Raw genomic sequence first — 19,194 nt, forward strand, 5'->3', positions numbered from 1 at the left:
TACACAGCCCCAAATCCTTCACTGCTCTTCACAAGATTTAACCTCCACATTTCTAGAGCCTTAGGAAGCCTGATTTTTTCCCCTGATCTGCCAAGCTAGTAGCAGTTCATACAGGAATGCCTCCAGGTGGGTTTTAGAATCACAGAATCAGCCAGAGTTGGAAGGGACCACAAGGAGCAGCCAGTGCCAACCCCCTGCCATGCCCAGGGACACCCTACCCTAGAGCAGGCTGCACACAGCCTCAGCCAGCCTGGCCTCAAACACCTCCAGCCATGGGGCCTCAACCACCTCCCTGGGCAACCCATTCCAGGCTCTCTCCACTCTCATTGATGAATATCTTCCACCTCATCTTCAGTCTGACCTTACCCACCTCCACCTTCGCCCCATTGCCCCAGGTTTTGAAAGTCTCCAGAGAAGGAGACTCCACAACCTCTCTGGGCAGCCTCTTCCAGGCCTCTGTCCCACTCACTGCAAAGAAGTTTCTGCTCACGTTGAGCTGAAACCTTCTATGCTCCAATTTGTACCTGTTGCTCCCTGGCTTACTGCTGCTAAGCAGTGCAGTAACACAAGGAGCAAAGATCTTCTCTTCAACTTAGGAAGAGGAGGAGGGAGAGGAGCAGGAGGAAATGGAGGAAGATATTTAGGAGGCAGTGAAGGGAGAGATGGAGAATGAGCAGGTGGAGGAAGAGGCTTAGGAGGGCAGCAAAGCAATACCTACTTGAAGCGGACCTTCTCATCCATGTCCACGGGGGGCTCATGGGTGATGAGTGTGACCAGCTCCTGCATGCAGTGCTGCTGGCAGAGGAAGTCCAGCAGCTTGCGGTTCTGCGCCTTGCACTCCTGCAAGATGTCATCTTCATCCATCAGCTCGTGCAGGGTCACATCCTCCTTGTCCAGCAGCTTGTCCACATGCGAGGTTGTGTTCAGATCGAACTTCCAGAACATGGTGATGGGACACAACTGGCTGTGGCAGAGGAACAACAGCAGTCAGGCTCTGGCACTCACCAACCGAGCAGAGGAGCTGCACCTCACTGACCTCACTGCTCTCTACAACTCCCTGCAGGGAGGCTGTAGCCAGGTGGGGTTGGGCTCTTCTCCCAGACAACCAGCAATAGAACAAGGGGACACAGTCTCAAGTTATGCCAGGGGAGGTCTAGGCTGGATGTCAGGAGGAAGTTGCTGGCAGAGAGTGATTGGCATTGGAATGGGCTGCCCAGGGAGGTGGTGGAGTCACCGTGCCTGGAGGTGAAGGACCTGGGTGTGCTGGAAAGGCAACAAGTTGCCCATGAGCCAGCAATGTGCCCTGGGAGCCAAGAAGGCCAAGGGTGTGCCAGCGGACATGAAGAGCGTGGCCAGCAGGTCCGAAGAGACTTTCCTGCTGCTCTACTCTGTGGTGAGGGTCACCAAAGTTCTGGATCCAGTTCTGGGCTCCCCAGTTCCAGAGAGACTGGAAGCTACTGCAGAGAGTCCAGCAGAGGCTGGGAAGCTGCTGAGGGGCTTGAAGCATCTCTGTGAGAAGTAAAGGCTGAGGGCCCTGGGGCCCTGTGGAGCCTGGAAAAGAGCAGCTTGAGAGGGGATCTGCTTAGTGCTCAGCAAGAGCTAAAAGACAAGGGGCAAGAGGATGGGGCCAGACCCTCATCAGTGGTGCTGAGTGACAGGACAAGGAGCACAAACTGGAACCCAGGAGGGTCCATCTAAATGCAAGGAAGAAAGGGTTACCTTAAGGGCTGGGTGCTAGGTTGGACTGGATGATCTTGGAGGTCTCTTCCAAGCTGGCTGATTCTATAATTAAGGGTAGTGGAGCCCTGGAGCAGACTGCCCAGAGAGGTAGTGGGAGTCTCCTTGTCTGGAAAGCTTCCAAACCCACCTGGCCACTGTGATCCTGGGCAGCCTGCTGTAGGAGACCCTGAAGGAACAGGCTGGGCTGGACTGGGTGAGCTCCAGTGGTCCCTTCCCACCCCACCATGCTGGGCTCAGGGAATGCTGTGCATATGAGCTGTCAGAGCGCAGCACTCCCAGATGCTCTGTCCCTCAGCATGTGATTCCAGAACTCGGGATCACAGCTATTTTAACCTCCCCCACATCCCAAGATTCTCAGCAGCAGGAACATTTCTGCTCTGATCATTCATTACTTTTTTTTGCTTCTTCCAGCTTCCAAAAACGGTACCAGGCCTGGGCCTCTGCCAGCTCCACCACTTGCATAACTACACCCAGGACAGAGCTCTGGCATGATCCCTCAGAACACAACAGTTTCTGCTCCAGGAAGGTGAAGAAGAGGCCAGGGCTTTCCACTCACCAGAGCTGGACAAGTGGGAAAAGCTAGAAAGCCTCAATCCTTTACTCTGTGTTTAAAGGTCTGGCCTCCCTGTGAGGCATCTTCCACACTGCACCCTCAGCTGAGAGGCTGCTGGCAACTGCTGAATGGAATCTCTTCAGGTTGGGAAAGATGTCAAAGATGATGGACTCCAAACCTTGCCCCAGCACTGCCAGGGCATCATCAGACCATGGCCCTCAGCACCACATCACCATGGCTTCGAAACCACTCCAGGGATGGGGACTCCACCACTGTCCTGGGCAGCCTGAGCCAGGCCTGGACAACCCTCAAAGGGCAGAAATTTTTCCTCATGTCGAAGCTAAACCTTCCCTGAGACAACCCGAGGCCATTTGCTCTTGATGTGTCAGTTGTTCCTCAGGAGAGGACACCAACCCCTACCTGGTTCCAGCCTCCTTTCAAGCAGCTGTAGAGAGCCAGAAGATCTCCCCTCAGCCTCCTTTCCTCCAGGCTCATCAATCCCAGGTCCCTCAGCTGCTCCTAACAAGTTCTCCAGACCCTGCTCCTCCTTCTCCAGACCCTTCCCCAGCTTTGTTGCCCTTCTCTGGACCTGCCTCAGCCCATCAATGTCCTTCTCAAAGTGAGGGGCCCAAAACTGACCGCAGGATTTCAGGAGTGGCCTCACCAGTGTCCAGTACAAGAGGACAATCCCTGTCCTGCTCCTGCTGGCCACACCATTGCTGATCCAAGCCAGGATGCTTGGCTTGCATCCAGTTCTGGAGCTTCTGGGACAAGAGGGATGCTGGAGCATGTTCAGAGCAGGGCCAGGAGGATGCTGAGAGGCTGCAGCAGCTCTGCTGTGAGCACAGACTGAAAGAGTTGGGGCTGTGCAGGCTGGAGCAGAGGAGGCTCCCAGGTGACCTTCTTGTGGCCTTCCTGTGGCCTTCCAAGATCTGAAGGGGGCTACAGAAAAGCTGGGGAGGGACTTTTGAGGCTGTGAGGGAGTGGCAGGCCTGGGGGGAATGGAGCAAAGCTGGAGGTGGGGAGAGTGAGGCTGGAGGTGAGGAGGAAGTTGTTGAGCAGGAGAGTGGTGAGAGGCTGGAATGGGTTGCCCAGGGAGGTGGTTGAGGCCCCATGGCTGGAGGTGTTTGAGGCCAGGCTGGCTGAGGCTGTGTGCAGCCTGCTCTAGGGTAGGGTGTCCCTGGGCATGGCAGGGGGCTTGGAACTGGCTGCTCCTTGTGGTCCTTTCCAGCCCTGACTGATGCTGTGATTCTATGCTGGTAGCCTTCTTGTCCATTTGGGCACACCATGGCTCATCTCCAGCCACTGTTGACCAAACCTTCTAGGTCCATTCCCACCACTTCCAGCCAGCCCATCCCCACCTGAAGCCTTGATGGGGTTGGTGTGACCCAAGAGCAGAACCCACTACTCAGCCTTGGTGAACCTCTGGAGCTGTTCCAGTCAAGTCTGTGTTGGAACAAATCACTCAGGTCAAGTTCTGGCATTTCACAAGAGCTTCTGTAGTGTCCCTTCAGCTCCTGAAGGCACCCTCAAGGAAGTGAATTTGTGAGCTGGGAGCAGGCATCTGAATTGCCAACCCAGGTGACACTGTGGTGACAGAAATGCTGCTTGGCTGGAGAGTGTGTTCCTCACAAAGTGTTCTGCAGATATTTTTATCTACCTCTGCTTCCTACTGAATTCACCAAGTGAAGAGCTGCAGGAAAGGACCTTAAATGAGGAGTGTTTGGGTGCACTCTTAACCCAAAGACAGAAATGTTCTCTGCACACAGGTGGAAAAAAGACACCTAAATCTCACTTTTCAAGCTCAAATCCATCAGAAGTCTGTCAATGATGGCTCTTCAGAACTTCCACTCTGGGGAGATGGCCTCAGGAAAGGAAGATGAATCTTCTACCAACACAGGCCCTTTTCCAGCTTTCTAAACCAAAGCTGGTGAGGAGGTTGGGCAGGCATTGGAACAGAAGCTGCTGAGGGTCTGGGGAAGGAGAAAGGTCTGGAGAACTTGTGAGGAGCAGCTGAGGGACCTGGGGTTGCTGAGCCTGGAGAAAAAGAGGCTGAGAGGAGACTTTCTGAAGACAGGTGTGGTCTCTTCTCTCAAGTGGCTGGAGAAGAGGAAATGTCCTCAAGTTGGCCCAGGAGAGGTTTAGGTTGGACATCAGAAGAAACTTCTTCACTTAAAGGGTTCTCAAAGACTGGAATGGGCTCCCAGGGGAGGTGACTGAACCCCCATCCCTGGGGGCATTTCAAAGCCATGGAGATGTGGTGCTGAGGGCCACGGTTTAGCAGCAGCCCTTGCAGAGCTAGAGAATGGCTGGACTCAATGACCTGAAAAATCTCCTCCAACCAGAACAGCTCTGTGATTCTATGCCAAATGGAATCTCCTCCTCTGGAGAGACTCCAAACCCAGCTAGGCACAGTGATCCTGGGCAGACCACTGTGGGTGACGCCGATCAGCAGGGGGGACTGGACTGGAAGAGCTCCAGAGAGCCCTTCCCAGCGAGATGGGAAGATTCTGTGTCTCCAGGTAATAACTGTGAAGAAGAACCTCGAGAGAAGAAGTCACAGCACAGTGACAGCGAGGACAGAGTCCCTCCTGGGCTGACACAGACAGGGCAGATGTTCACACTCACCTTCAGTAGAAGAGCTTTTCAAACGTGAAATCCTCTCCACGGACAGAGAAACATTTGGGTTACAGTTCCTGGAATATCTCCAGCTTCAGAAAATGGTCTTCATCCGGCCTGAGATGCTCCTCAAGCTCCTTATCCTGCAAAACACATTCAGAGGCCTTAACTTAGAGCTTCCATTAAACCTTTCAGCACAAATAACAAACTGGACAAGCCTGAGATCATCAAGTCCAACCTTCCACCCACCACCTCCACGACCATGTGCCAGGATAACATCAACAGTGATGCAGGAAGGGGCAGTCTGGGCACCATGCAGGAAGGACTAGTACTGCACACCCACAGCACAGCTCCTCTGACAGAGGTTGCTCTGGGTCCAGCAGAGTTAGGCAGCTCTAGCCCTGGCTGGGTCCATCTCCAAAGGCTCCCAAGGGCTGCAGTAGTGCCCAGTAATCAGAAGTCAGAGAATGTTTTGGGTATAAAAACATCTCCAGGATGATGGAATCCAACCACTGACCCAGCACTGCCTGGACACCACCAACCCATGGCCCTCAGCACCACAGCTCCACAGCTTTTACACCCCTCCAGGGATGGGGACTCCACCACTGCCCTGGGCAGCATGGGCCAGGCCTGGACAACCCTCAAGGGGCAGAAATTGTTGCTCATGTCCAACATAAACCTCCACTGGGGCAACCTGAGCCTCTTTTCAGGGAGCTGTAAAGAGCCAGAAGGTCTCCCCGCAGTCTACTCTTCTCCAGGCTCAACAGCTCTAGGTCATTCTTAAGTTTTCCAGACCTGTCCTCTTCTTGTCCTTCTTTGGACCTGCTCCAGCACCTCAATGTCCTTCTTGGGAGTGAGGGAGCCAAAACTGAACACAACACCTCAGGCCAGTGTCAGCAGGCTCCCCAGCATCCCACACCCACAGTTGCCATGAACTAACACTTATGAGAGGAGGGGGTTTTACCCCAAAAAGCATCTGAGGAGGAAAATCCTGAGGAGGAGAATTTCTAGATGGAAAGAACCAAAAGGTGGCTTCAACTCTCCCAATGCCCAGCTCCAGCTGGTTGGTCCATCAGCATGGTACAGCAAGAGAAACAGGCAGGGCACAGACCTGGCAGAGTGGGCCCAAAGGAGGACCAGGAAAATGATCACCTCTGCTACAAGGAGCAGCTGAAGGAGCTGGGGGTGCTCAGCCTGGAGAAGAGGAGGCTCCAGGCAGAGCTACCAGCAGCCTTCCAGTACCTGAAGGGGGCCTGCAAGAAGGCTGCAGAGGGACTGTGCACAAAGGCCTGTGGTCACAGGACAAGGGGCAATGGCTTCAAACGAGAGCTGGCAAGTCCCTCACCGTGAGGGTGGTGGAACACTGGAACAGGTTGCCCTGGGGACTGGTTGAGACCCCATCCCTGGAGACACTCAAGATGAGGCTTGACAGGGCTCTGGGCAGTCTGATCTAGCAGAGGATGTCCCAGCTCACTGCAGGGAGAGCTGGACTGGATGACCCCTGGAGGTCCCTTCCAACCCAAACCACTCCATGAAACCAGGCTCTTGCCCTCCCCAGCTGGACTGGTGGCACCTCATAGCAGTCAGGAGAGGGATGGAAGCACAGGAGGGAAAAAGATCAGTCTGAGGTATGAGGACACAGCTCTGGCCAAGTCCCCTGGTGCCCCAATTTCTGTGCAGCAGTGCAGATGGCAGGGATGAACGTGACCTAAGGATGAGCTGCTCTCTTGTTTTGGAGGGTGAACTCGTGACAGCTCTGGAGAAGATGTAAGAATATCCTCAGGACTGGGGTTTTTCACTCCTCTGTTGGAAATAATTAACATCTTTTTTGTTCTTCTTAACAATTTCACAGTGATTCAGAGCATCACACAATGGGATGGGATGGGATGGGATGGGATGGGATGGGATGGGATGGGGAAGACCTCCAAGACCATGGAGTCCAACCCTGAACCCAGCACTGCCAGGACACCACCAAACCATGTCCCTCAGCACTGCAGATCCACATCTTTGAAACCCCTCCAGGGATGGGGACTCCACCACTGCCCTGGGCAGCCTGGGCCAGGCCTGGACAACCCTCAAGGGGGAGAAATTGTTCCTCATGGCTAACCTGAACATCTTCTGGGCCACCCTGAGGCTGTTTCCTCTTGTCCTGCCCCTTGTTTCTTAGAACACAACACCCTCCACTTGGCTCCAAGCTCCTTGCAGGGAGCTGTACAGAGCCAGAAGGTCTCCCCTCAGCCTCCTTTTCTCCAGGCTCAACACCTCCAGATCCCTCAGCTGCTCCTCACAAGTTCTCCAGACCCTTCTCCTTCTCCCAACCCTTCACCAGCTTCATCTCTGGACCTGTTCCAGCTCCACAATGTCCTTCTTGGGAGAGAGGGACTCCAAAGCCAAAACATGTTCCAGTTCTGTGCCCTCTCAGAACAGGCCCTGCTAAAAACATTGTCCCTGTCTTCCTTCTAGACCACTTCGAGGACTGAAAGGTTGATTATGTAACTGGGAAAAGTTAAACTGGTGCAAAACATGGGCTGGGAGAGGATTGCTGGACCCTTCCCACCTGAAAGAAGAGGAAGAGACATCTACATTTAGATTCCTTGGGCACAGCAAACAAGTCTGAAGCGCTGCAGGAGCTGGGTGAAAGCAGCAGAGAAAGGGGTTGCGGTGGGCTGGGATCTTCTGTTCCTTGACTGAAAAGCTGCTGCAGACTAAAAGCAAAGATGAAGGTTTGTCTGGTGGACAAGCAAGCACCCAAAATGAACAGCTCTTCCTCATTACTCCAGCCTTCTGAAGCTCCATAATAAAGAGATGCTATCAAGGAGCACTTTGTTTTGATGATCAGTTTGATCCTCATCTAGCATCTCGTTGAACAACCTTCTAATTGAGGCCCTACCCCATGCTAAGGACCAACATTTGCACAGCTTCTCCATGGAAATGGAACCTTTTTAATTAAACCCCACACACCCAAGTGCTGGAGAACCTGCAGGGCTTCCAGGACACCCAGCCAGAAGGAGAAACCAGAGAGACCTACACACACACCAGAGAAAATAGTCTGCTCTCTTTCTAGGTCACTCAAAACCAGATGGAGCCTAAAAACACACAAAGGAACTCAAATCATGGCCACCAGCTCCGTGCTGCCTCCGAGGGCATGGTTATCCTCTGCTTCACACAGCGTGGTGGGGAGGGAGGGACCCTGTAACCTCTACAGATCCACTGTGATCCCAGGGAGAGAAGAGCTCAGGCCTGGGGAGAAATCTGCATCATTTACCTGTGACAAGGAAGCCACCACCTGAGCCTGGGCCTGTCTTCAGCTGCCAGCTCCAACACACCAAGCATGTTCCCTAGCCCAGCTCGTTGGCTGGGGTGAAGAACAACCCAACATGAGCCATGAGGAAGAGTTCAGAGCCCAAACCTCACAGGTGGAGAAGTCATTCACTGCAAAGAGGAAGAGAGCCTGAGCAGCTCTGCAGAGTGCCAGCATGGTGGGGTGGGAAGGGGCCTCTGGAGCACATCCAGTCCAACTCCCCTGCTCCAACAGGGGCACCCATGGCAGCTTGCACAGGCTCCAGGTGGGTTTGGAAGCTCTCCAGACAAGAGACTCCACAACCTCTCTGGGCAGCCTGCTCCAGGGCTCCATCACCCTCACAACCTTTCTGGGTTCCAGTTTGTGCCCCTTATCCTGTCACTGGGCACTGCTGAGAAGAGTCTGGCCCCATCCTTTTGCCCTTCAGATAAAGATGAAGACCCTTCAGAAGACTGAAGGTGCCATACATGCCCATGGTCCACCAGCCTGCTTGCCTTGCATGCCACCACTGACTTTCTTCTGGGCAAAGCTTCATTGATCAGAAAACACTCTGAGAGGGATACAAGCATCAGGGAATCTCAGAGCCACCCTCTGAAGCTCAACAAGCTTCACCTGGAGAAATCCAGATGGAAGCACAGGTCACAAAGTGGAACTGTGTGCCAATTGGCACAGGGTGGGCTGAAGGGGCCTTCAAAGGTGACCTAGACCAACCCCCCTCTGTCAGCAGGGACATCTGCAGCTCCAGCAGGGTGCTCAGAGCCCCAGACAACCTGACCACTTCTCTGTGCAGCCTGGGACAGGCTCTTACCATCCTCAAATGCTTCTCCCTTCTCTCCAGTCTGAACCTCTCAGAGTTCAAGCCATGTCCTGTCCAGCAGGTCCTGCTCAGAAGTCTGGCCTCAGCTTTCTTCTGAGCATTGGAAGGTCACCAGAAGGTCTCTCTGGAGCCTTCTCCTCCAGGCTGAACAACCCCAACTCTCAGCCTGGCCTCACAGCAGAGGGCTCCCAGCCCTCCCAGCACTGCTGTGGCCTCCTCCAGCCCCAGTCCAACTGGGTGTCCTGTGCAGGTGGGGTCTCAGCAGAGTGGAGCAGAGGGGCAGAATCACCTCCCTCAGGGTTCTTCACCCACCCTCCAATGGGCTGGGAGTGCACAGTTCTAGCTCACGTCCACCTTCTCACCCACCAGCACCCCAAAGGCCTCTCCACAGGGCTCCTTCTCCAGCCTGGAATGGTACCAGGGGTTGCCTCAACCTAGGTGCAGGACCCTGCACTTGGGCTGGTTGAGCCTTGTGAGGTTTCCCTCAGGCCATTATCTTCAGCCTGTCCAGGTCCCTCTGGACAGATCCCATCCCTCAGCCATGCCACGTCAGGCAATGTCAGTGAAAACTCAACTCTTCTCCTTTCTCCATGTGGTTTTACCAGAAACAACTCAGCTGTACCCCTGCCCCAGCCTGCTCCACGACAGAGCTGCCCAAAGCCTCATGCCAACCAGGAGGGAGGGTGGAGAAGTGAAGAAGCGGCGTGAGAAGCAAGATGGGGACAGCTTCTGGGCAGCAGTGGCAAGCTGAAATGCAGGTGAGAGCCTGCCTTTGAGGGCAGAGTCTAAACAAGGGATTCACAGGCTAAGAAAATGGCCTGAATTTTAAGCAAAAGTCACTAAAACAACCCAAAGCTTCTCCAACAGAAAAGGTGAAGGCTTCAGAGGACCAAGGAGGATGCCGCTGGCTCCTCCGAGTTTCCAGAGGGACTGCAGCAGTGACAGGGAAAGGAATGAACATCAGCCCCTGCACAAAGGATCCTCACCAAGCCCCCTAGAACTTCAACCAGAGCCTGCAAACCAGCAGAGAGCATGGAACCATGCAACACTCGACAAGCTGGCTTGGAAGAGACCACTCCACCAAACTGCAGCCCTCAGCACATCTCCACAGCTTCAAAACTGCTCCAGGGATGGGGATTCCAACATTGCCCTGGGCAGCCTGGGCCAGACAACCCTCAAGGGGCAAAAAATGTTCCTTATGTCCAACCTAAACATCCCATGGGGCACCCTGAGGCCATTTCCTCTTGTCCTGTCTCTTTTTGCTTGGGAGACCAACCCCCAACTGGCTCCAAGCTCCTTCCAGGGAGCTGCAGAGATCCAGGTGGTCTCCCTTCAGCTTCCTTTCTGCAGCCTCAGCAACCCCAGGTCCCTCAGCTGCTGCTCACAAACTCTCCAGACCCTTCTTCTCCATCTTTTCCAGACCCTTCACCAGCTTCACAGCCATACTCCAGACCTGCTCCAGCACCCTCAATGTCCTTGGAGCGAGAGACCCAAAGCCAAGACCACTTCTTTCCCTGAAGGGGCTCTGAGTGTCTCTCCAAACCTCAGTCAGCAGTTTGGGTGTCCTTACTCTTCCCAAATCAGTGCCTTGAGGAGCAGAACAGAGTTCTACCAACTCTACCAACAAACTGGGATGATGCAACCATTCCTCTTCTCCAAAGGCTACTGACAGCAGCAAGGTTTCAGTTTCACTTCGCTTGTTAAAAAACCTCAACTGAATCTCCAGCCCCCAACTAGGAGCTAAAAATGTCTCCTGCTCTAAAAATAACTCAACAGTTTTGGTTCTTGGGAGCTTGCACCACTTCACTCCCAACATTTTCTTCCAGATAACTCAAAAACCACCACTTTGAAACTCACTGCAGCCCCTAAGAAATGAAGTCCAAGTGGTGAAGCTTTGTTCTACAAGACTCAACCTTCTTCAGATACCTACAAAGGAGAAGAAAAAGAGGACCAAGCTGGCCATAGAAGCTGCCACACTGAGAGCAGGTCCCTGAGGAGCTGGACAGGCTGTAGAGCTGTGCCCAGGCCAAGCTCAGGACATTCAGCAAGGCCAGGTGCAAGGTCCTGCAGCTGGGTGGGTGCAGTCCCAGGCACAGCTGCAGGCTGGGTGGGGAATGGATGAGAGCAGCCCTGAGGAACAGGCCCTGGGGGTCTGGGCTCATGCAAAGCTCCACAGGAGCCTGCAGTGTGAGTGCAGCCTGCAGTGTGAGTGCAGCCCAGACACAACCCTGTGCTGGGTGCAGCAAGAGCAGTGTGGGCACAGGGCAAGGGAGGGGACTCTGCCCCTTGGCTCTGCTCTCCTCAGACCTCACCTGCAGTCCTGGGAGCAGTTCTGCAGCCCCCAGCACAAGCAGCACATGGAAGTGTTGGAGCTAGTCCAGAGGAGGCCACTAAGATGCTGAGAGGGCTGCAGCAGCTCTGCTGTGAGCACAGGCTGAGAGAGTTGGGGCTGTGCAGCCTGGAGAAGAGAAGGCTTGGAGGAGACTTTGGAGTGGCCTTGCAGGATCTGAAGGGGGCTCCAGGAAGGCTGGGGAGGGACTATTGACAAGGTCTGGGAATGACAGGAGGAGGAGGAATGGGTTTGAAGTGGCAGAGGGGAGATTGAAACTGGATGTCAGGAAAGGGTTCTTTGCAGTGAGGGTGGTGAGACACTGGCACAGGTTGTCCAGGAAGGCTGTGGAGCACAGAACCACCCAATGTGATCAAAGATCTGGAGGTGTTCAGGACCAGGTTGGATAGGACCCTGAGCAACCTGTTCTAGTGGTGGGGGTTGGAACTGGCTGAGCTTTGAGGTCCCTTCCAACCTAAACCATTCTATGAGTCTATGATATTAACATTAGTTACCCATGAGCCAGCAACACATCCTCAGTCAGACCTGGCCATGCTGGGGAGAGGAACCTCATGAAGCTCAGCAAAGGGAACTGCAGGGTCCTGAACCCACGGAGGAACAACCTCCTGCACCAGAACAGATGAGGAGTGATCTGTTGAGAAACAGCTCCATGGAGGAGGAGCTGGGAGTGCTGGGGGACATGAAAGTCACCATGAGCCAGCAATGTGCCCTGGTGGCCAAGAAGGTCAAGGGTGTCCTGGGCAGCAGGAAGAACAGCGGCCAGCAAGTCAAGAGATGTTCTCCTCCTCCTCTACTCTGTTCTAGAGAGGCCACGTCTGGAGTCCTGGGTCCAGTTCTGGGTCCCCCAGTTCAACACAGACTGGGAGCTACTGCAGATGGTCCAATAGAGGGTCTGAAGCTTCTGAGGGGCCTGGAGCATCTCTGTGAGGAGGAAAGGCTGAGAGCCTTGGGGCTGTTGAGCCTGGAGAAGAGTAGGCCAAGAGGGGATCTGCTCAGTGCTCAGCAAGAGCTGAAGGGTCAGGGGCAAGAGGATGAAACCAGACTCTTGTCAGTAGTGGCCAGAGATAAGAGAAGGAGCAAGGGGCACCAACTGGAAGCCAGAAGGTTCCATCGGGAGCAACTTGGCTGTGAGGATGGTGGAGCCCTGGAGCAGAGCTCAGGGAGGTTGCGAAGTCTCCTTGTCTGGAGAGTTTCCAACCTCACCTGGCCACTGTGATGCTGTGCAAGCTGCTGCAAGTGCCCCTGCTGGAGCAGAGGGGTTGGACTGGATGAGCTCCCGAGGTCCCTTCCCACTTCACCTTGCTGGGAATTGGTGAAACACAGAGAATCTCTCTCTTCTGCACCACAGTTTACTGCTTAATTATGGTCCAAAGTAGGGAGATGGTCACAATGTGCAGCCGCTCCTCCAGCTAGCCTCTGTGTATCTCAGAAGCTAGAAGACCACCTGTGCTGGTCATAGATATAGCAAAACACCAAGTTTGGCTGATTGTCTTGGTCTTAAAGAGCTCAGATGATGATTCTGAGTCATGTCTCAATGCTGCTTTCCACCTCAAACTCATCTGCCAGCTACGGAAGAGGAAGAAGAGTCAGAGTACCATAAAGCTACAGAATGCTTTGGGTTGGAACAGGCCTTTAAAGGTACAACAGAGCACATGGCAAAATCCAGCCAGTTTCTCCCTCACCTTTCATCAGGAGCAAGGAGGCTGGTGAAGGGGCTGGAGGAGGAGGAGAATGGGCTGGAGAACTTGTGAGCAGCAGCTGAGGGACCTGGGGGTTAGAGCCAGGAGCAAAGGAGGCTGAGAGGAAAGTTTCTGGCTACCTGCAGCTCCCTGCCAGGAGCTTGGGGACAGGTGGGAGTTGGTCTCTTCCCTCAGGAACAAGCAACAGGACAAGAGAGAACAGCCTCAGGTCGTTCCAGGGGAGATGCAGTTTGGACATGAGTCACAATTTCTGTCCTTCAGAACTGGCCAGGTTGCCCAGGGCAGTGATGGGAGTCCCCAGTCCCTGGAGGGGTTTCACAGCCATGGAGACGTGGTGCTGAGGCCCACAGCTTGGTGGTGACCTGGCAGTGCTGAGGCAAAGGTTGGACTCCACAATCTTCTAGGCTTCTCCCTACCTAAACGATTCTAAAGCAACCTCAAAGAGGTGAGGTCACCAGCAAAACCTCTGCCCAGCACATGGAGTCTTCTCCAGCAGGCTCCATCTCCCCTACCCTGGAGACATTCCTGCTGGGAGTGACTAAGCTCAATTAGTCACCCAGGCTCCCTTGGCAGCAGAGCAGAAATGAGCACTTCTGGAGCAAAAACTCCACTCTATTTTTGACTTCTGCATCAAAAAGCAAACAAGGCACTAAAAAAGGCAGCCTGAACTGGTTACCTCAGGAGGAGACACTGCCACCAGAGATGGGTCAAGTTCAGTATGAGGTCTCCAACCTCCTGGAAGCAAAGGCAAAGACTTCCAGAAGAGGCACAAAAGGTTTGGAAAGCCATGGAAGAAAATTTGAGTGGTTAAAGGCAATTCAGGATCAAGAAATGTTACAAACTAAGAGCAAGCTGAGGGAATCAACCAACCACCCACCAAGAGAAACCATCTTGCATGGCAAACAGGAGGGCCAGGTTGGACAGGGTCCTGAGCACCATGGGCTGGTGAACACATGGTGCTGAGGGCCATGCTTTGGTGGTGGCCTGGCAATGCTGGCTCAGCAGTGGGAGTCAGAGGCTTCAAGGTCTCCTCCAACCAAACCCATCATCCGATTCCATGACTCTACTGGGCAGGACCTCACACTCCAAGAAGGACCAAGGGAGACAACCTCCCTGCAGGACAGGCTCTCAGCCCTTCACCTTCCAACCTCTGTGTCCTCCAAGAAGTTCTGAACTGGTGGGGACTCTGCAGGAGGTCAGGACTCAGAAACTCCATGTGGACAGAGCCCATGGACATGGGCTGGCCTCAAGAGTGTTTGTAAATGTGGAAAGGGTGAGGGCCAGGAAGCTGCAGCCAGGCTCTGCTGGGTGATGCCAGTGACAGCACAAGGGGCACTGGGTGGAAGGTGAGGCACAGGAAGTTCCATGTAAACATGAGGAGGAATTTTTTCCCTGTGGGGGTGACAGAGCCCTGGCACAGGCTGCCCAGGGAGGGTGTGGAGTCTCCCTCTCTAGAGATACTCAAGACCTGCCTGGATGTGTTCCTGTGTGATCTGCTCTGGCAGGGGGGCTAGGACTGGATGAGCTTTGGAGGTCCCTTCCAGCCCCTGACATTCTGTGATTCTGTGACATGGCCTTTTGGGCCAAGGTTTAATGGCCATGGTGGTGTTGGGTCAGCAGCTGCACTCAATGAGCTCAAGGATCTTCTCCAATCAAAGTGATTCTGTGATTCTATGAAGTGTGACTTTGCTGGTGTCATCATTTGCTCTGCTGAAGGTCCCACAGCTCAAGGCTTCCCTTGGCCCTTTCTGAGCAGTTTTGATCTTTGGATCATTTTTCCAATCCTTGACACTGGCACAGGTTGCTCAGGGAGGTTGTGGATGCCCCCTCCCTGGATGTGTTCAAGGCCAGGCTGGATGGGACCTTGGGCAACCTGTTGTAGTGGGAAGTGTCCCTGCCTATGGCAGGGGGTTATGGGTATCTGGGAAGGTCCCTTCCAACTCAACCCATTCCATGGATCTATGAACAAAAAGAAGAAACATGCAGCAGAACAAAGCCCAAATCCATTCGTTACTATCTCCTAATGTGTTCAAGCATCGATAGAACATCTCCTGACCATTAATTTGGTGCTCTGGCTCAGGAGCTTAGGTACTGGGAGTTGATGGTCTCAGAGGTCTTAGAATCACAGAACCAAGCAGGTTGGAAGAGCAGCTGAGGGACATGGAGTTGTTTAGTCTAGAGAAAGGGAGGCTGAGGGGAGATCTCCAGGCTCTATACAACAGCTTGGAAGAGGCTGGAGCCAGGTGGGGGTCAAGGGCTTCTTCTAAAGTGACTTCTGGAGTGGCTGAGAGCAGCCAGGCAGAGAGGGCCCTGGGGGTGCTGGCAGAGAGGAGCTGAAGCTGAGGCAGCAGTGCCCAGGTGGGCAGCAGAGCCAATGGCATCCTGGGCTGTGTCAGGAGCAGTGTGGGCAGCAGGACAAGAGAGGTTCTTGTGCCCCTGTGCTCAGCACTGCTCAGGCCACCCCTGCAGTGCTGTGTCCAGTTCTGGGCTCCTCCATTGCAGAGAGATGCTGAGGTGCTGGAAGGTGTTTGGAGCAGGGCAGCAAGGCTGGGGAGGGGCCTGGAGCAGAGCCCTGTGAGGAGAGGCTGAGGGAGCTGGGGGGGTGCAGCCTGCAGCAGAGGAGGCTCAGGGCAGAGCTCATTGCTGCCTGCAGGGAGGCTGTAGCCAGGTGGGGTTGGGCTCTGCTGCCAGGCAAGCAGCAACAGAAGAAGGGGACACAGCCTGAAGCTGTGCCAGGGCAGGTCTAGGCTGGATGTTAGGAGGAAGTTGTTGTCAGAGAGAGTGATTGGCACTGGAATGGGCTGCCCAGGGAGGTGGTGGAGTGGCTGTGCCTGGAGGTGTTGCAGCCAAGCCATGGTCTGGTTGACTGGATAGGGCTGGGTGCTAGGTTGGGCTGGATGAGCTTGGAGCTCTCTTCCAACCTGGTTGATTCTATAATTCTAAGTGACAGGACAAAAGAAAATGACCTCCAGTTGCCCCAAGGGTGGTTCAGGTCGAACACAAGGAACAGTTTCTGCCCTTTGCCCAGGGCACTGGTTGAGTCCTCATCAAAGGATTATCAAAGCCATGGAGCTGTGGTTCTGAGAGCTGTGGTTCTGTGGTGACTGGGTTAAGGGCTGCACTCCATGAGTTTCAAGGCCTTCTCCAACCAAAACCATTCTGTGATTCCAAGTTTCACCCCAAGCCTGGACTCCTACCTTCTAACATTGCTGCAGCCCCACTATTCCCTGCCTCCTCCCATTTCACCTCTCCAGCAGTGGTGCTTAGCAGAGGAGGAGCAGGGGAAGGGGAAGTGGTCTTCTGCTAAGCAGAGGAGCAGCACCAAGGCAGCAGGACCCAGCAGGAAGATGTTGCACCACACATGGAGATGAGTTCAGCTGAACCACACCCCACTTAAAACCTCAGGGCCACAGACCTGCTCCTGTCACTCTTCGCTTTCCTGGGTCACAGGTTGCTGGGTCCTCCTCCCTTTGTGCAACCACAGCTGGAGCTGGGAGAAGGAGCTGAGCTAGCTCCCTCCACAGCCAGGTAAGCTCTGAGCTCTCCACACAAACATCGAGGCCACCACATGGCAACCTGGCCTGGGGCCCAGTGACGTCACTGTGGCACGGTGCCCTTTGCCCTCTGGCTCAGAATCTTGGTTTCAGCCTCTCTGGAGAATCTCAATTGTCCTTCTGGAGAAAGAAATCTGGCTGAGCAGGAAAGAAGTGGGAGAAGTGACACAGCAAAGCAGCTGCTGAAGGAGCAAGAGGTGTGCTCAGCATCCTGGCTTGGATCAGCAATGGTGAGGTCAGCAGGACTAGGGCAGGGATTGTCCCCTTGGACTGGGCACTGCTGAGGCCACAACTGGAATCCTGGGGTCAGAGTTGGGCTCCTCACTTCTAGGATATTCAGGGGGTAGAGCAGGTCCAGAGAAAGACAACAAAGCTGGGGAAGGCTCTGGAGAGCTTGTGAGAAGCAGCTGAGAGAACTGGGTCCTCCTCCACCTCCTGGAGAAGGAGGCTGAGGGGAGACCTGATTCTCTGCAACTCCCTGAAAGGAGGCTGCAGCCAGGTGGAGGTTGTCTCTTCTCGTAATGAAGAAGGGACAGGACAAGAGGAAACAGCCTCAGGTTGCACCAGGGAAAGTGTAGGTTGGGTACCAGAAGAAACTTCTTTACTAAACATGTTCTCAAAGACTGGAACAGGCTGCCCAGGGAGGCAGTGGAGTCTACATCCCTGGAGGGATTTCAGAGCCATGGAGATGTGGTGCTAGGCCATGGTTTGGCAGCAGCCTTGGCAGAGTTAGAGCATGGTTGGACTACATAATATTCAAGGTCTTCTCCAACCCAAACCATTCTGTTACTCTCTTATCTGTTATCTCTTATCACAAACTCATTAAGGTCAGAAAAGACCTCAGAGATCATCCAGAGCAGGCAACCAAACCTTCCTCTTCCCACCCCACTGCAGACGGCAGGAGCTGAAACAAGCTCAGCTTTGGAAGGACCATGAGGAACGAGAAGAAATCACAACCCAAAGGAGAGCCCAAGCAGCTTCTGTCATGGGGTGAAGACAAAGCCACTGTGCAGCTCCTCAGCTAATTAAGTGTCCAATTAAAACAATCAGAGCCAAAAGTGAAAGTGAAATATCTGCTGCTCCACTTCCTCCTTCCTGACACAGAAACCATCAGCAGTCCTGTAGGGGGGCTGTTGTCCTCCTCCCAGTAAGCAGCACTGGGCTGCCCCTGGCTGCTGCTGCTCCCAGTTCTGCCAAATGACATCAGCATCACAGTGACTCCTTAGGCACTGGTGTCACCAGCGGGCACTGGGCCCTGAGGAGCTGCAGAGAGCACCCAACAGACAGCTAGCACTGGAGTGCTGGGAGGAACTGGGCACTTAGGCACACTGGGAAGAAGAGGACAGCAAGCCCAAGCAGCAGAGCTTCTGATCACAGGCTGACCATGGAATCAGAATTAGTTTGGGTTGGAGAAGGTCACAGAGTCCAACCTTAACCCAGCACTGCCTGGGCACCAGCAAACCATGGCCTTCAGCACATCTCCACAGCTCTGAAACCCTTCCAGGGATGGGAACTCCACCACTGCCCTAGGCAGCCTGGGCCAGCATGGCCCATTGTGAAGCAGCAAAAATTGCTCCTCATGGCCAACATCACCTCCCCTGGGCCAGCCTGAGGCCATTTCCTCTTGTCCTGTCTCTTCTTCCTTGGCAGAAGAGACCCTCCACCTGGCTGCAAACTCCTTTTAGGGAGCTGTAAAGAGCCAGAAGGTTTCTGCTTCAGCCTGCTTTTCTCCAGGCTCAACAGCCCCATGTCCCTCAGCTGCTCCTCCCAAGTTCCCCATGCCCTCCTCTCTCTTCTTCAGACCCTTCCCCAGCTTTGTGGCCCTTCTAGAACAGTCAGGTTGAAAAAGACCTCCACAATCATCACCTAGTAGGTGTCCCTGCCTTCAGGAGGAAGTAGGAACTAGATCATCACAGAACGGTTTGGGCTGAAACCCCTTGTCATGGGCAGGGACATCCTCTACCAGGCTGTTCAAGGCCTCATCCAACCTGGCCTTTAAACACCTCCAGGGAGGGCATATCCACAGCTTCATGGGCAGCCTGGTAACTTTAAGCCCCTACCACCCCATGACTGTTGTAGCAGATCAAAGGCAGAAGCAGCGAAGCCCATCAGAGGGGGAGGAGAGGATGGTGGGAGGAAGATGGACAGGGAAAGAGAAATGCAGAGCTGGAGAAGCAAGTGACCTAGAAGCGCAGCAGAGGCCACAGAAGCCACCATCCTTTAGCTTCTAACACTCAATCCATGAAGACACTTGACCAACTTGGATGGTCACCCAGAGGCCACATTCTCTCCCTCGTCCTTACATGAGCCAGCTGGAGATGCTTGGTGAGAAGGAGTTAACCAGGAGGTAACCAAGTGATTCTCCAACTCACAGAAGGTTCACCAGGGCCTGTACAGGGCTGAGAAGAAGCTGCTGCTCTGAACCAGGCTTCCAGATCTGAGAGGTAAGCCTCAGATGAACAGCTGATACCAGTCATGACCACAACCCCTTCAATCTCTGTTTTACTCCTTCCTGACCCAACACAACAAGGAGCCCTCCAAAATATTCCCACATCCAAAG

The 19,194-nt window shown here is 54.0% G+C and overlaps 1 protein-coding gene across 7 annotated transcripts in view; it reads right to left on the reverse strand.

Moving 5' to 3' along the window:
- PPP6R2 (protein phosphatase 6 regulatory subunit 2) overlaps positions 1–19,194 on the reverse strand; it is a 76,220-nt gene that overhangs the window by 52,415 nt on the left and 4,611 nt on the right. For all 7 annotated transcript variants that reach the window (XR_010302178.1, XR_010302176.1, XR_010302177.1 and 4 more), the window contains exons 2-3: positions 4,922–5,055; positions 719–964 (exon numbers count right to left, since the gene is read on the reverse strand). Coding sequence is in view for 3 of the 7 variants with exons in the window: in XM_064142820.1 (XP_063998890.1) it covers positions 719–945 (227 nt within the window). In the remaining 4 variants the exon portion in view is untranslated. The remainder of the gene's footprint in view (positions 1–718; positions 965–4,921; positions 5,056–19,194) is intronic.

This window comes from Pogoniulus pusillus, chromosome 4, assembly GCF_015220805.1.
Source record: "Pogoniulus pusillus isolate bPogPus1 chromosome 4, bPogPus1.pri, whole genome shotgun sequence".
In the NCBI taxonomy this organism is placed as follows: domain Eukaryota; kingdom Metazoa; phylum Chordata; class Aves; order Piciformes; family Lybiidae; genus Pogoniulus; species Pogoniulus pusillus.